Source organism: Suillus fuscotomentosus, assembly GCF_016647785.1.
Source record: "Suillus fuscotomentosus strain FC203 chromosome Unknown F5891scaffold_23, whole genome shotgun sequence".
Lineage (NCBI taxonomy): Eukaryota > Fungi > Basidiomycota > Agaricomycetes > Boletales > Suillaceae > Suillus > Suillus fuscotomentosus.
Genome location: NW_024539535.1, coordinates 427,770 through 444,638, shown reverse-complemented (window position 1 = coordinate 444,638; position 16,869 = coordinate 427,770). Strand labels below are relative to the sequence as shown.

Genomic DNA, 16,869 nt, shown 5'->3' with positions numbered 1-16,869 from the left:
TTCATTGCTTCATGGAACGTCCCAGGCTCACCATTACAAGCTACTGTAGCCTTGTAAGCCTCCCCATGTGTCTCCGCAGCCTCAATCGCGCCCACTGCCTCAGGTATGTCTTGTATAACCGGTTCCTCTCTTTGAAGTGTTGACTTCTCATAGGCGTTTATGAAGTAGCGAGGATCATCGTCTCGCATAGGTGCGCGTCGCGCTCGCGAGCTGCGCCTTACTTCAGGTGGAGGAGCTGGGCGAGGATATGGAGCAGGAGGTGCTATTTGTCGAGTGGCTGAAGGGGTTAGTGGTTGAACACGGTGTGTCTCCAACGCACGGGTGTTGTTCGGTGCTGACATTTCCTTGTTCTGGTCTTCAGGCTCGAACTTGACCATGCTTAGAGGAGCTGGTTGTCCATCGACATCATCATCCTCGTGGGGAGATTCGGTAGCTGGATTTCCCACTTCTGGTGCGTCATCGTCTGATAATTCTTCTATAATTGTTGACTTATGAGGAGCTTCCAGGCCTTGCAGGTCGTCTGTGTTGTGCTTTGCAGCAGTGACCTGTTTCTCTGGGAGAAATGTGTCTATCTTGACACGACTAGGCCCTTGCGGATCTCCTTCATCGAAGACGACGTCTCGCGACTCGAGGATGCGACCGGTTGGACGATGCAGGCATACATAGGCCTTTCGATGTTCGGCATACCCAAGGTTGACGCATTCGAGCGATTTCACACCGAGCTTCTGGCGTTTTTCATCAGGTATGTGTACATGGGCTTTGCACCCAAATACCCGGAGATGGGATACTGATGGTTTGTTCCCAGTGAACGCTTCGTGTGGTGTAATGTCTCCATCTATCGCACGAGTTGGAACCCGGTTCAATATGTGCGCCGAATATAGGATCGCATCTCCCCAATATGTGTTTGGCAGTCCGGCGTCTCGTAGCAAGCTGCGTGCCATTTCAACTAAGGTCCGATTCATCCGCTCTGCGACACCGTTCTCTTGTGGTGTGTATGCGTTTGTTTTCTCGTGATGGATGCCTTTTGACTCGAGATAGGATACAAATTGTTTTGATCCATATTCCCCCCCACCATCACTACGAAAATAGTTGGGGCGTTCTCCAGTCTCGGTCTCTGCACGTTCAAAGTATCCTTTGGTGAGTGCGAATGTTTCATCCTTGGTCTTCACAAGTTTAACCACGAGATGGTGTGAATAGGCATCTATGAATGTAACGAAGTATCGGAAGCCGGCGCGCGACACTGTTTCCATGGGTCCGCATACATCAGAGTATGTGCGATACAGGACTCCTGGGCTTTCGACATTTGATTTCGTTGGGATTGGGTTGCGGTGTTGCTTGCCTTCAAGGCAAGGCTGACACACTGCCTTATTGTGAGTACTTGAACCCTTTATGTTGATCCCATTGACCATATCTTTCGAAATTAACTTAGATATGGAGTCGAAATTTACGTGCCCAAGTCGTCGATGCCATGTGTCCAGAGTTGCACTCGAATGGAGCATGCGCGAGGTGAGAGCTGTTATGGGGACATCTGGATCGAGTGGAGCTGATGGTCCTTGCAGAATGTATGCATGTGCTTTCTCGCAGGGCTTTACTCGAAGGATGTATAGCGAGTTTCGCTTATGTGCGAGAGCGACGGTCTTTCCCTTTGCAAGGATCTCGCATTGGGAACCATCAAAGGTGACTTCGAGACCTTGTTTCGTGAGGCGGGGAACTGACAGAAGGTTCGCATTCAGGTCTGGTATGTGATAGACTTCCTGCAGGATGGAGTGGATGTACTCATTTTCACCAACATAGACGTTTATTTCAGCACGTCCGATACCTATCGCATCTATCGAGCGTCCATCTCCGATGATTACTTTTCCGGGTGGGTTCAGTGTGCGATATTTGATGAAAATTTCCCGCTGACACGTCATGTTTGCAGATGCGCCAGAGTCCACTATCCAATCATCTTTGGATGCGGATGTAGAGTGCCCATGTGCCATGAATAATTGGAGCGGTGTGTCATGGTCCGACGAAATGCGTGCGACCTTCGCAGATAGGTCCGTTTTTCCTTTGTCTTTGTCCACCTGCTTCCCACTCTTTTCAGCGTCTTCAGCAGCTTTCTTCTTTCGACAGTCCTTCTCCTCATGTCCAGGAATGTGGCAGTATGTGCACTTTTCCTTTGACTTCTTCTTGTCCTTATCCTTGCGCTTAGGCTTATTCTTTTGCGCAGGTCCCTTCGCAACGAGCGCAGATTGGCTATTGCTAGCCTGTCGTTGCCTTTCCTCTACCAGCACTTGGGCTATAACAGTTTCAGTGGTGAGTTTGTCACTACTGGACATTAGGATCGTTCGAAGGGTGGCATAGGATGAAGGTAAGGATATCACCATCGCAACTGCGACCAGTGAATCGTCGAGCGGCTGACCAAGCGAGGACAGTATGAATGCCTTCTGTCGCATGGTGTTTAGCTGCGTTTCCATAGGAGATTCGTCCGTCAAGGTACTTCGAAACAATTCGCCAATGAGTTGAGCAATTGTTTGCTTTCCTCTACCCTCGTATCGCTCACAGAGCTTCTTCCAGGCATCTTTAGCTATTGGCACATAGAGTATCCCATTCAAGGGATCATCTTTCAGCGTGAGAGCTATCTGAGCTCGTGCTTCCTTGTTCCTTGCTAACCATTCCTGGTGTTGAACAGGGTGCGTTGTGCTATCTGGCATCTTTTCACTTCCTTCAACAATTCCCCATAGTCCTCGAAGGTCAAGGATTAACTCGACACGGTACTTCCATAGTTGGAAGTTTGAACCGTCGTTTTCGAGGGATGGAATATCATATAGACGATTTGAGGCTTGTGCAGTTCTGCTTGTAGATGTAGAACTGGATGATATGGAAGGGATGTTCGAGGATGAAGCAGCTGCACCTGACTGGGCTGCAGACACTGAGGGTGTGTTCGACATTTAATTCTTGTTTCGGTTGATGTTCCTTTGTGGTACTGGATTGATTCTAAGCACCAGGGCTCATAACCTTTTGTTCGAGGATGCGACGGACGAAAGAATGACAGAAAGAATTCTATAAACGAAAGTAGTAAGTACTCAGTCTCAATAGTCGAAGACTTGGAGACTACTAGCTGACCTATAAACGAAAGTAGTAAGTACTAGAGTAGTAGTCAGTATCGTAGTAAAGAGTCTAAATAAATAATATCATACCTCAGTCTCAATAGTCGAAGACTGAGGTGCTAAGTAATATAAAACTTCTAATGAGCGCATAGCGTATTATGTAAGCGAGTGTTGTTTGTTGTTGTCCGAATCAAAGTTATCACTTATCTATAATCTTTCAACACGATTTCTTCGAAACCTTCGCCCCCACGGCCAATATGAGCACGATACGTGCAGTCCTAACGATGGCTGCTCAGCGCGACTGGGAAATACACCAAGTCGATATTAAAAGTGCGTACCTATATGCGAGTCTGCAGGAGGACATATATATGCGAGCGCCCCCTGGATACTTGAAGGATGGTCAGGAAGGGAAGGTACTGAAGCTGAAAAGAAGCTTACCTGGACTCAAACAAGCAGGATATGAGTGGGCGCAGGAGCTAGCTGGAGCCTTCAATGAAATGGGCTTCAGCAGGTCAAAAGTAGATCAAGCCGTTTTCTACAAACGCACCTCGCGCGAACACGTCGTCATCACTGTCTCTGTCGACGACATGGCCGTCACTGCCAACCATATATCCCATATCCATCGGTTTAAGTCCGAGCTGCGCGCGCACTTCGAGATTAGCGACCTAGGGGAGTTGAGCTGGTTATTGGGGCTGAAGGTGACGAGGGACCGCGTAGCACGCACCTTGACACTTTCACAGAAGGCATACGTCGAGACGATCCTCGAAAGGTTCCACCTGGAGGACGCGAAGGTCCTGCACACACCCATGGAACCAGGTACTGTCCTTTCCATAGATCAGTCCCCTGCAACACACGCCGAACTCCAAGCTATGCGAGACGTACCATATCAACGCGCGATCGGTTCGTTAATGTACGCAGCTACGAGTACCCGGCCAGATATCGCTTTTGCGGTGGCAACACTGTCGCAATTTATGAGGAATCCGGGGAGACCCCATTGGGAGGCCACCAAACGCGCCCTGCGGTACCTGAAAGGCACCGCAGACTATGAGCTGACGTTGGGATCCAGCGAGGGGGGAATCGAGGCGTTCGTTGATGCCGATTGGGCATCGCAGCCACATAGGCACTCCATGAGCGGGTACATCGTACTGCTCCATGGAGGCCCCGTTTCGTGGAGCACGCGCAAACAGCCTATCATAGCCCTGTCAACGGCTGAAGCTGAGTACATAGCGTTGACCAGCGTGGCAAGGGAAGTACTTTACCTGCAACTCCTCATCCGCGAGCTCTACGACGTCCAAGACCTCCCCACACCCATCTTCTGCGACAACCAAGCTGCTATAGCGTTAGTCTCGACGGGAAAATTCCAATCGCGCACCAAGCACATAGACCTGCGATACCACTTCGTACGCGGCCACGTGAAGGACGGTACCTTCAAGATAATCTACTGCCCCAGTGACGACAACGTCGCGGACGCGTTCACGAAGCCATTGGCACGTCCCCGACTCCAGAGGTTGAGGACATTGATGCGTTTGGACAACGCTCGAGGGGGAGTGTTGAGAGCCGATGTGTCCGAGGGAAGTAAGGCCGAGAGAGAGAGAGCCGAGAAAGGAAAGGACGATACGGCCGAAGAATAGAGCACATCGAGTGCGAGCGTCTCCAAACGGAGAACGTCGACGACGTGTCAACGTCGGCAATCTTTTCGTTCTTTAAGTATATATTTTTCATCAAAGCTATTGCTGGCAGACTCACCGTATAAGAGGACACTGTTTTCGTCGATGCGTCTCAGATTCGAAACGAATACTGAGACGTAAGTACAAGTCCCACTGTAACGTTCGAGCGCAAGCGCTGACGTACATCTAGTCGTACCTTTGTTCTAGGTACAAACAATTGTTAATAGAGATTCGAAACGAATACTGAGACTCGTACCTTTGTTCTAGCGTGTCGTAAAACCTCCCGCGTGTATCGTTCCTCCACACGTAAGTATATGTGTGTGGTGACCATGCCATTGCGCGCGTACCTATTGATGCATCCTCAGGCGCCACAGGTCCGATGACCTATTAGTTCACTTATGGTCTGCCTAGTCCGGCGAAACACAAGCTAACGCAAACGGTTAACAGGGATTCGGGCATATTAGATGAGAAGTCGTTCCACGAAGTCGGCGGTCGCTGCTAGCTCGTCGATAAAGAGTACGGCAGTGTACAGAATAAGCTCAAAGTTACTGACAATGATAGGCTACGTTAGCAGCCGGGGTCAGAAACGCAAAAGTAAGCAGCTCCTATCACGCACGTTGCTCCATATACTTGCGAGACATTATTTGCATCTGCGATGCAAGATTATTCCAAGGAACTTGCAAGGGTATAAGTTAGTACAGTTTTGTTAGTTCTGCCTCCTACACTAGATCATAATGTACACGGTCATTCGCGATGATACTATTGGGAATCTTCCCATATACTAGGATCACGGGGAAGTAATAGACCAGTACCTACAGCGAGAAGTGCAATTGCGATCAAGAAGTAGTATATCAACCACGCATCATGCCCTTCCTGCAATGAATAAGAGAAGGCTGAAGCCGCAGACGCCGGGCCAACGATCCTTGCTACTGCGACAGCCACCTGGGCGATTCCATTGGTTGCTCCGAGCGAGGCGCGATTGGGAGCAGCTGCTCGGATGAATAATGTCAGGCAGGCTATCAATTCTTCTCAGTTCAACAGAACGCAGGAAGGGCTGGATCCACATACGGAAGCACATGATCAAGCTAGTCTTCAGCGTAAGCTGAATGGCAGCACACAGCCACACCGCCATGCCTATTCCATAGGCTCGAGCCAGAGCATTGGTCACTGGGAATAAGACGACGATGGGTATGCCGGAGCTAACGCCGGTGATGTAGATAGCTCTTGCACCGAAGCGATCATGTAAACGAGCGTAGAAAAATAGCTGGAATATGCCTTGTATGATACTTGATGCCGCAAGTAAGGCACCGATGCGAGGAGGGTCAAGGGAAAGACCACCGAGTTCAATCGGTGTGCCATAGAAAACCGGTAACACCGAATTAAAACCCAACTGAAACAGGCCCAGGGTGGCATAACTCGCTGTTGTGCTCAACACTTTCGAGGTCAGTAAAGCACGCAGCGGAAGCGGCTTTGCTTGGACTTCTCCGGGATTCGTTTCCCTAGGATCAACTATGATATCGCTCGATGGCTGGCGAGGCTTCGAGTGTGATTGTCCGAAGAATCCTCCTTTGATTAGCTCCCAGAGCGTTGTCCTGGTAGAAATGCTCTTGTAACCACACTTAGTCTGATCCGGAGATGAATTTTTAGCATCGCGCTCACCTCTTTAAGACGGATATACGCGACTAGCCAAGTTATGAATATGAAAGATGCCGAGATAGAGCATGGCAGGAGATATGGGTAGGTTTTCAGCAGTTCCGACCGCCCAAATATGCCAGGAAATCTGTCTGCTGGTCGGGAGAGCGATCCTCCAATGAGTGGTCTGATAGATTCTGTGAACTGCAACGCGAGAGAAATGTACTGCATGCCTACCCAACTGTGGTTCCAATCATCCACGGAATTGGCATATAACTGTATGCCTTGGGCATATTGGTTGCGTCAGTTATGTCCATCAGCAAGGTCTTGATGATAGAAGTGCTTGGATCAAAAGCGCCGCAGACAACACGACTGCGGTCAAGTAATTGGCGATCACAACTACTCTTTGATGTTTAACTGAACACACTGACCTTACCACTAGACCAAAGAATGTCTTCGACAGCCCAAACGCAAACATCGAAATAATAAGTGCTAATAGAGCTGTCAGAACTACGGGCCTCCGCCCGATGTGGTCGGACAGTTGACCCCAATGAAAGATGGTCAGGGTATGAGCTGCATAGTACGATGATTGCTGGAGAGTATCATGAACGAAGGAAAGGGCAAAAAAGATGAAGACATGCTTACAAGGATGCCGGCATAGTGTCCAACCTGGGATTCGTCTCCGTGAGTGACTCCGATGTCTCTAATGAGCTTGACAAAGTTTCAGTTGTGATCAGAATCATCAGATATAAGTCCAGCGAAGGGAATATACTCACTTGAGGAATAAACGGCGCAAGGGTCCCAGAAGAAAGAAAATCTGGCATCTCCACGAGCAGTATAATCCAAAATTGATCCCAGGGTAGAGGTGTCTTGGCCTTTGGTTGCTCTGGTTGCTGCAGAAGAGGTGTCTCCTCGTCGTCCTGCTGCGCAATCATAGTGGTGCGAGGGAACGGCTCGAATCATAAATGCAGCTCATTATATTACATGAAGTCATTCCAATGAGGTGGTTGCTGACCGGCTTGTTGGCTGCCTAATGGCAGCGCTTTTGCGACATAGAATCAGTCACACGGCACTTCTTATTATGTAGCACCCGGGTATAGCCGCCATGGCCTTAGGGGGTTCGCACTACTTAGTAGTACTGTCACCTAGAGGCTTAAGCGCGGCTGACTGACCTTAGTAGGCTAGATCTAAGATCTGCACGAGACATAACAACAAAAAGCCCAAATCAACGACGTTGAACGATTTCCAGTGAAGACATGCTACAGCATGAGGCACATAAATACGTCGACCGTAAGTACATGTGGTGACCATGCCATTGCGCGCGTACCTATTTATCATCCGCAGGCGCCACAGGTCCGATGTCTTATTCGTTTACTTACGGCCTACCCAGTCCGGGGTGCACTGTACACAAGCTAACGCAACGGGAATTCGGGCTTATTAGATGAGAAGTCGTTCCACGAAGTTGGCAGTCGCCGCTCGTCCATAAAGAGTACGACAGTTGATGGAACAAGCTCAAAATTTCTGATAATGATAGGCTATGTAGCAGCCGGGGTCAGAAACGTAAAAGCAAGCACCTCCTATTACGCACGTTGCCCCGTATACTTGACCACATTGTGCGGGTAGTACCTCCGCTATTACTCCACATTGAACCTTACGCGCATGGTCTGCGCATGCGAGACTAGAGCAGACATAGCAAGATGTAAGACCTGAATCAGATAAATTAAACGTCTTTCAGTAGCAGAGCTGACTGTGTAATGGCTCGCTGCGTTACGTCCACGATGACTGTCCTTGTTTACACCCGACAACGTAGATTACCGCCCACCATCGCTATCGTGGCACCGAGACACCAATCGAGCTCTGTGCCTTCAATACGCTGGAGTGGTGTATCCGCGACTGTGTGCCTGCGTGTCGCGAAGTGGTAAAGAGCACTATGCTACGACGGACACTGAGTGGCTGACTAAGCTACGGTGCTACCCGGCTGCTACTACGCCCCTCGCCTAGGGGTCCCCCACTCCAACGTCCCGATCATCACCAAACTCGTAGCCAAGAACCAGCAAGGCGTGCTGGAAAGTGAGATCAAGGCACCACTCCGGTCGACTTTCGAGTTCCTCCATGATATCAGGATGCCCCCAGTACGGTGTCCAGCTGGTAGGTCCTGCGCAAACCCGTTTAGCAAGCGTGGCGAATGTTAAAATTGCTATGGGGGCTGGGGATGATCTGTTGAAGAGTCTGCTACAAGCAATGGGGTGACCTGATCGAAGAAATACGAGATTGTTCCGTTAGGAAAGGCGTCCAGAAGTGATGGCTGGGAAACACCATCGATGGAGCATGGTTTAAGTTCACAATTTAAATGCTAGTGCAAGCGATCGATGAATACGATGGAGGTCAATAGACACAAGTCATTCGCGATAATATTATTGGGAATCTTCCCATACACTGGGGTCACGGGGAAGCAATAGACCAGTACCTACAGCGAGAAGTGCAATTGCGATCAAGAAGTAGTATATCAACCACGCATCATGCCCTTCCTGCAATGAATAGGAGAAGACTGAAGCCGCAGACGCCGGGCCAACGATCCTTCCTACTGCGAGAGCCACCTGCGCGATTCCAGTGGTTGCTCCGAGCGAGGCGCGATTGGGAGCAGCTGCTCTGATGAATAATGTCAGGCAGGCTATCAATTCTTGTCAGTTCAACGAAACGCAGGAAGGGCTGGATCAACATACGGAAGCACATGATCAAGCTAGTCTTCAGCGTAAGCTGAATGGCAGCACACAGCCACACTGCCATGCCTATTCCATATGCTCGAGCCAGAGCATTGGTCACTGGGAATAAAATGACGATGGGTATGCCGGAGCTAACGCCGGTGATGTAGATAGTTCTTGCACCGAAGTGGTGATGTAAACGAGCGTATAAAAGCAGCTGGAATATGCCTTGTATGATACCTGATGCCGCAAGTAAAGCACCGATGCGAGGAGGGTCAAGGGAAAGACCACCAAGTTCAATCGGTGTCGCATAGAAAATAGGTAAGATAGAACTGAATGCCATGTGAAACAGGCCCATGGTGGTATAACTTGCCATTACGCTCAACACTTTTGAGGTTAGCAAGGCACGCAGCGGAAGCGGCTTTGATTGCGCTTCTCCAGGATTCGCAGGATTGGCTATACCATTGCTGGATGACTGGCGAGACTTCGAATATGATTGTCCGAAGAATCCTCCTTCAACTAGCTCCCGAAGCGGTGTCCTGGTGGAAACGCTCTTGTGACCACACTTAGCCAGATCCAGAGATGGATTTTCAGCATCACGCTTACCTCTTTAAGACAAATATACACGACTAGCCAAATTATCGATATGAAAAATGCCGAGATAGAGCATGGCAGGAGATATGGGTAGGTTCTCAGCAGTTCTGATCGGCCAAAGATGTTGGGGAATCTGTCTGCTGGTCGGGAGAGCAATCCCCCAATGAGTGATCTAGTGGATGCCGTGAACCTCAGCGCGAGGAAAAATGTACTGTATGCCTACCCAACCGTGGTTGCGATTATCACCGGAATTGGCATATAACTGTATGCCTTGGGCATGTTGGTTGCGTCAGTAATGTCCATCAGCAAGGTGTTGATGACAGCATCGCCCGGATCAAATGCTGCGCAGACGACACGACTGTGGTCAAGTAATTGACGATCACAACTACTATTTGATATTAACTGAACACACTAACCCTACCACTAGACCAAGGAAGGTCTTCGACAGCCCATACGAAAACAACGAAAGAACATGTGCTAATAAAGCTGTCAGTATTACAGGTTTCCGCCCGATGTAGTCGGACAGTCGACTCCAATGAAAAACAGTCAGGGTATGCACTACAGAGGATGATAGTTGCTCGAGAGAATATCAGCCACGAATAAAGGGGCAAGAGCGATGAAGACATACTTACAAGAATGCCGATATAGTAGCTAACCTGGGATTCGTCTCCGTGAGTGACTCCGATATCTCTAATGAGCTTGACAAAGTTCCAGTTGTGATCAGATATAAGTCCAGCGAAGGGAATATAATACTCACTTGAGGAATAAATGGGGCAAGGGTCCGAACAGAAAGAAAAACTGGCATCTCCAAGAGCAGTATAATCCAAAATTGATCCCAGGGAAGAGATGTCTTGGCCGTTGGCTGCTCTGGTCGTTGCAGAAGAGGTGTTTCCTCATCATCCTGCGGTGGAATCATGATGGTGTGAGAGAACGACTGAGATGAAAGACGCACCTTATTATACTACGTGAATTTACTCCAATGAGGCATTACTAAAGGCCTACAACGGTAATGAGTGTTGTTGTCGAATCGAGGTGACCGCGAGGTGAGTTCGATTCGGTTCGTAAACGAGGCAGCTCGTTGCAACTCGATTCGTTTACACCTCGAGGAACGAACTGCCAAATGAGATGCTAAATATGGCCCGTGACTTGATGATTCGTAGTACTCCAGCAACATCAGTTACGACGTCGTGCTACAGCATGAGGCACATAGATGCATTACATAAATACGTCTACCGTATCTGTCAGTGACTGGCAACTAGTGACTGGTGACCATTGCGCGCGTACCTATTTATGCATCCGCAAGCACAGGCCTGATGTTCATGGTCTGCACTGCACACAAGTGAAATGAAACACAAGCTGGTGCAAACGCGAATTTGGCCTGAGTCATTAGATAAGTCGTTCCACAAAGTCGGCGGTCGCTTCGTTGATAAAGAGTACGGCAGTTTACGGAAGAAACTCAGTTTTCTGATGATGATAGGCTATATAGCAGCCGGAATTATAAACGTAAAAGCAAGCACCTCCTATTACGCACGTTGCCCCATATACTTGATCACGTTGTACGGGTAACGTCTCAGCTACTCCGCAAGTACTCGCCCGGAAGGGCTAAACCTTACGCGCATGGTCTGCGCATGCGAGACTAGAGCAGACATAGCAAGATGTAAGACCTGAATCAAATAAATTAAATGTCTTTCAGTAGCAGAGCTGAACGTGTAATGAAAGCTCGCTGCGTTACGTCTACAACGACTGTCCTTGTTTACACCCGACAACGTAGATTTCCGCCCACCATCGCTATCGTAGCACCGAGACACCAACCGAGCTCTGTGCCTTCAATACGCTTCCCAAGCTGCACCTCCCGATCATCGCCAAACTCGTAGCCAAGAACCAGCAAGGCGTGCTGGAAAGTGAGATCAAGGCACCACTCCGGTCGACCTTCGAGTTCCTCCATGATATCAGGATATGCACCCCAGTACTGCGACCAGCTGGTAGGTCCTGCGCAGACCCGTTTAGCAAGCGTGGCGAATGTTGAGATTGACATGGGGGGCTGGGGATGATCTGGTGACGAGTCTGCTAAAAGCAATGGGGTGATCCGATCGAAGAAATACGAGAGAAGAAGGATTTTTCCGTTAGGAAAGGCGTCCAGGAGTGATGGCTGGTAAACACCATTGAAGGAGCAGGGTTTGAGTTCACATACGCTAGTGCAAACGATCGATAAACACGAAGCAGGTCGATAGAAAGCAAAGACTTACTCATCCTTTGCCATGACAAGCTCCAAGACACGATTACAAGCCTCAAAACTGCCAATATCCGATCCCGTCATCGTCACTGTCACAGCATCACCATCCCCCGTAGGAAGCTTCACCTCCTTCACTGACCCTTGAGCCAAGCAAGGGTTATGAATCATTTTTATCCGATCGTTATCGCCATTCTTGCTAGACCTCAGAGAGTCCATGAATTGGACGAGGCGATGCACGCTCTCCCGAGCGCTCTTGAGGCCATATCCAAGATACGAGTGCTGATATAGCACTCGCTTAGCCCCACCGAATTCAAGCTCATACTTGTGCTCCCCCTCCTTGAGACCTTCATCGGCTTTCTCATCGCCAAACTGTGGCTCGAACACAATCTGCGTGGACCCTCCACCCAAATCGAGCACAGCATAGGGTGGCGCGTCCTCAGGCGAATCACCTCTAATGGTATTGAGAAGATAGTTCGCAGTAATCCACGCATAAACGCCCTCGTCTTTGCCATCCATAATGACAACTCCATCCTTATCGGGGAACGGGAAGGGGTATTTGGAGAGGATGTGGTCATGCACTGCTTTGAGAATATCTTCGCTTTGGCGGGCGCCGAGAAGTCGAAGCCCTGCGGTGGCTTTAACAGCGACGGGCGTACAACTGCGCAGAGATTCTGGTACCACGCTCATGGCTTCGTCGAGGAGAGGGTTAAGGCTCCCTGCCGCCGCACTTGGGAGCCCTGCATACGAAGAGAGCCCAGGTTGAATCATGCGGAACACCTCGTACTCGAAGGTTGGCGAGGGTCCGCAGTTGTGGAATTTGTAGATGTGGATGCGTGAGCCAGTAGAACCGGCGTCAATCATGAGAGCATACTGCACAAGAGGGAGGGAAGGAGAATGTGGAGAAGTGCAGTGCACGGTTTTGAGCAGGTCTGGATCTGTTTCAGGAGAGGTAGGGAAGGAGGTTTTGGAGGGTGGCGAGGCAGCAGTAGTCTTGGGAATGTCAATTTTATCTTCTGAGGGATTCGAAGGAGTTGTTGTTGTGGGTATATGTAAAACAGGAGGATGAGCATCGTCTATTCCAGGTATCGGCGAGTCTTTTTTTCATGATATGTAAATGTATTCCTTCACGACAACTATCGCAAGACGTACCAGGTGTCAAATCTATCCTCGATCTTGGTCCAAAAAACCAGACCACGGAAATGAGCGCTGCAGCGCCAATTGCGAATTTCTTCCATGCTAGCATCCTAGTCGCACGACCTGGACCAAAGCCGCCCTCAAGACGCTCATAGTTGCTGCTCGTTGACGTGAAGACCATGTCAGTTGTCAAGAGCCTGCGAGCGCGGGCCTCGTGCCTAAGGTCGACGGACGTAGAGTGACTTGAAGCTTCTGAAGGATGTAATCGCGTAATGGCGAGTTGTCAGCCTTTCTGAGACAAAGAGTTGGTCTCGCTTAAGTATTGAGTCAACCCTTCAAGCACAAGCCCAAAGTTGGAGGAAGAGTCTTTCAGGTGAAACGTGGTCCACTGACGCTCGTGGTCGTTCAATGAGAAGTTTAGTTAGCCGCATAGCCTCAATTCACGCAATTAATGATAACGCAAAAACCAATACTTTTGATTTGCATGTAATCAACCTTGGACATATAGGCGGGAACGTGAATACTACTAGATGGCGGTGTAATGAAATTAACAAGATAAAAATCAAGAAAATGACGAAGGTGGGGGTGGGTCACGAGGAACGCAGGTCAAAAGGGGTCAAGAGCGACCATGAACATGTGGAAAGGGGATACGACGATGCTCTTCGCCAGTGGATGGGGAATGGGGATGATGAACATAATAAGAATACACAGAGCATCGAAGTCGAGAACTATGGTATCAAAAGAACGACAAAGGGAATGACGAGACTACTTGAGTGGTATTCATGGGTCTGGAAGCTCGGGATAGTCGATGTTATGACTTCGCAGCAGGGCCTGGTAAGTCATAGCCTTCGATTTCCAGATCTCACTTTCACGCTTGTATTGCTCAACACTCTCCTCCAACTCGCGCTGGTACTCCAGCTTGCGCTTGCGACTCCGTCGAGCAGCGACTGTGTTTTGGCGCCTCTTTGCCTCAATCTGCTCCTGCTCAGTCATGGAAGGAAGAATGCGCACATCCTCGTTGAGCTCGTCCTGCTCGTCACCGAAAGCAGCTGTACGCGCCCGCTTCCGAGCGAAGACAGCAGGTACCTCCTTACGAGAGGTCACTGACGGGGTAAGGTACTTGCGCTGCTGTGTGGGAGCATCGACAGGGACAAGAGCCTCTGGCGTAATGTTCTTACGCGTGCCAGTCACAGCCACTTTGCGCTGTGGTGGACGATGATTGGCAGGAGAGTCGAGGGGCGATTCGAATGGAGTGTTGATCATTGGAGTGTCGGGAGACATTTGATATAGTTCATCGAAGTTGGTGGGAAGGTGGTATGATTCAGTGGGCTTGCATGGGGGATAAATAGAATCAAAGAGAGACGGGAGTTCGCCGAACGAGTCACCCCCGAAATCATCCAAAAGCGGACTCGTGAAGATGTCCGCGTTGATGTCCGCAGAGCCGAATGCAGGCGTAGTGAGCAGCTCATCATCGAAAGGCGAGTCGATGAGGGGTGAAGTGAGGTACTCATTTAAGTCATTCGAGTTGGTGAGTTCCGGTGTGGCTGGTAGGGATTGTGTAAGCCAGGCCAGTGCGGCGGAAGTGAATAACTTACCACCGAAAACGTCCAAAAGCGTCTGAATGGCTTCTGCGTCAGACGGCGTAGCCGTCGATAGCGCCGTGTCCTCTACGTGGACACCGGTCGCGTCATTGTTGCCTGGTTTTTGTGACAACATCTTCAAGTAATTCGAGCACAAGTCGGCGAAAGCAGGTGAGTTTGGCAATGCGAAGGGTTCAACAGACACTGTTGAAGAGGGAGGTTCTCCTGGTTCTGGTCTACTAGGAGTTGTACGAGGTGCACTGGGCAAAGATTGAGGTATCCCATAATGGGAAGCAAGATCAGAAATGTTATTGAAGACCGGGGTAGACGTCGTTGGACGTTTTGAGTGACTGTTTATCGCGACATGGCGAGTGGACGAGAAACTTGAAAGTTGGGAACTTTCAAGGAAATTATGCGAGACATGGTGACCAGGTGATTGCGATGGGCCGGGTTGGTGCGAGAACAACGAACGATCTACAAGCTGTGGGTCGCGAACATGTTGACTAATGTAATGGGTTGGTTTGTGTAGAATTGCGGGAAAGGGGGACGTGTTAAAGGTCGGGTCTGGCACAGGCGGCAACGTTGGCTGCCTGGAAGCTCTGGACGACGATGCAGTCAGTTTCCGGTTCATATCACGTTGTGTATGGTATTGAGGTAAGAGCGGTGAGTGTGCGTTGCATCGCGGTGACTCCCCTGACCCCAAAGGATGCACCGAAAATGTTCGTGAAGGCCCTGGGAGGGGCAATGTACGAGACACATCGGGTGACCTCGATGTCGATGGATAATTATATGCCGACGACATCGTTTAGCCACGCGCACTCTTGATTTCAATCGATTTGATAGAAATCGGTAATATGATTGTGATGTGATCGTGCGCAGCAATGCAAATAAAGCACACGTAGAACACAATCGAATGAATCAGACAGAACTGAGTCACTCACGGGTAACTTTGAGTACTTCTAGACTCGTTGGACACCTGAGCACTGCAAAAGCCGCTCCTGGGGTGCCAGTTGGTGGTTTGAGGGGAAAGAGATATGGAGGAAAATTGTGACTCGCTATGTGCTTATATGGGAGTCTCTTCACCGCTTTTCAAGCTCAGAGCCGCGCATTTCCCAAAATAGTGTGACAGGTACAGCAAATCCGGTAATTTCTAAGGCACCGGCAAATATTGGGACAACAAAACATGTATTACTGGCTGAAAAATCATCCGCTGGACAACAACTGCCTTCACATTCCTACTGTACCCTAGAAGCCACAAAAAAAATGGCAGTTCAAACGTTGGAGAATACTCGAAAACCATGGAACACCGTCTGAGTCATTCCGGTGGCATCGGGACTCCATTAATGGCTAAGCCGTCGTTACCGCATCCTGACTCACATTTAGACGCCTTCGACAACCATGACTGAGAAAATTGGGCGCGGCATACCAGGATGGCGGCCCGCTGTCCCATCACGAGTGCCAATCGGATGGCTTGCCGAGCAACTAGTTGCATAGCCTTGTGAATATCATGCTCAGCTGCGGACACATCACTACCAGAGTACACGTCGTACAATGTGTTAGCGAGTAATGCGTGGGAACCAAGGAGGCTGCGCGATCGCAGCTACTGCGAGTGAAAGTGTTCGACTGCGATACCTGCGAGTGCATAGATCTACACCGTCGCCGATTGCGAGAGCTATTGTTATTAATCCGCAGTCGAATCTCGACCCCACAGATGTAGTTGCTTCTGGAACAATAAGATGCACGGAAGAAGTGACGCTCCGATATTGTCTGATTGCCGCAAGCTAGTGGATGCCGGAAGCTTCTGTGCGAGAGGCGATTGTTCAGGAATGGCGCAGAACTGTCTCCAGCACCATTGTCCGCTTGATTAGGCGATTACCATCGCAATGATTACATGTGACGGACCAAGGCACATGATCAATCCTGTTTTTGGAGAACCGATCCAGTGAATTGTTTCTGATCTCTGTTCTGTATCCCGTGTCCTCAAATGAGGTGACGGAAAAATTCCAAGCCAGTGATGGCACCAAGGAACGCAGGTCTGCCTGTCACCAGCGTCGCCAAGTGGCCGGCAAGTGCGTTCGATGCTAACAGTCTGATGCACGGTTAGTAAGTAAGCTATGCATCTTTAGTATCGTGATAAATCGTGTCGCCATGTACCGTTTGTGAAATTCTGGTCGGAACCTGGATTAAGCCATGATTGACACTGCGGTCTCCATAAGTTTCGATGGCAAATGCTGT

General features: G+C 49.6%; 4 protein-coding genes across 4 annotated transcripts; all 4 read right to left on the bottom strand.

The window, feature by feature from the left end:
* Window positions 1-5,432: 5,432 nt before the first annotated feature.
* On the bottom strand, window positions 5,433-7,395 carry F5891DRAFT_1277852 (major facilitator superfamily domain-containing protein). The gene is made up of 7 exons (XM_041370290.1): window positions 7,168-7,395; window positions 7,037-7,102; window positions 6,823-6,983; window positions 6,629-6,763; window positions 6,419-6,578; window positions 5,828-6,365; window positions 5,433-5,775 (listed from the first exon to the last, which is right to left on the bottom strand). The coding sequence occupies exons 1-7, from the start codon at window positions 7,324-7,326 to the stop codon at window positions 5,519-5,521; spliced, it is 1,476 nt and encodes a 491-aa protein (XP_041226759.1). The 5' UTR covers window positions 7,327-7,395; the 3' UTR covers window positions 5,433-5,518.
* A 408-nt stretch (window positions 7,396-7,803) lies between these two features.
* F5891DRAFT_979723 (major facilitator superfamily domain-containing protein) lies at window positions 7,804-10,603 on the bottom strand (the record flags this gene model as incomplete). The annotated part of the gene is made up of 11 exons (XM_041376919.1): window positions 7,804-7,912; window positions 7,980-8,055; window positions 8,207-8,324; window positions 8,404-8,546; window positions 8,859-9,062; window positions 9,115-9,658; window positions 9,700-9,859; window positions 9,911-10,045; window positions 10,104-10,245; window positions 10,316-10,385; window positions 10,445-10,603. The coding sequence occupies 11 exons, from the start codon at window positions 10,601-10,603 to the stop codon at window positions 7,804-7,806; spliced, it is 1,860 nt and encodes a 619-aa protein (XP_041226758.1).
* Window positions 10,604-11,440: 837 nt separating this feature from the next.
* On the bottom strand, window positions 11,441-13,235 carry F5891DRAFT_951004 (nucleoside phosphatase family-domain-containing protein; the record flags this gene model as incomplete). The annotated part of the gene is made up of 3 exons (XM_041375005.1): window positions 11,441-11,879; window positions 11,934-13,014; window positions 13,070-13,235. The coding sequence occupies 3 exons, from the start codon at window positions 13,233-13,235 to the stop codon at window positions 11,441-11,443; spliced, it is 1,686 nt and encodes a 561-aa protein (XP_041226757.1).
* A 599-nt stretch (window positions 13,236-13,834) lies between these two features.
* Window positions 13,835-14,770, bottom strand: F5891DRAFT_951172 (uncharacterized protein; the record flags this gene model as incomplete). The annotated part of the gene is made up of 2 exons (XM_041375020.1): window positions 13,835-14,598; window positions 14,650-14,770. 2 exons carry the CDS (start codon window positions 14,768-14,770, stop codon window positions 13,835-13,837), a joined length of 885 nt encoding a protein of 294 aa, XP_041226756.1.
* Window positions 14,771-16,869: the final 2,099 nt, after the last annotated feature.

Excerpts from the sequence above, each read along its gene's own strand:
- F5891DRAFT_1277852 (XM_041370290.1), bottom strand. The coding sequence starts at position 7,326 with ATGATTGCGCAGCAGGACGACGAGGAGACACCTCTTCTGCAGCAACCA. Across the intron at positions 6,984-7,036 it reads GACACTATGCCGGCATCCTT|CAATCATCGTACTATGCAGC; the intron begins GTAAGCATGTCT and ends GATACTCTCCAG. Across the intron at positions 6,764-6,822 it reads TTCTTTGGTCTAGTGGTAAG|TCGTGTTGTCTGCGGCGCTT; the intron begins GTCAGTGTGTTC and ends ACTTGACCGCAG.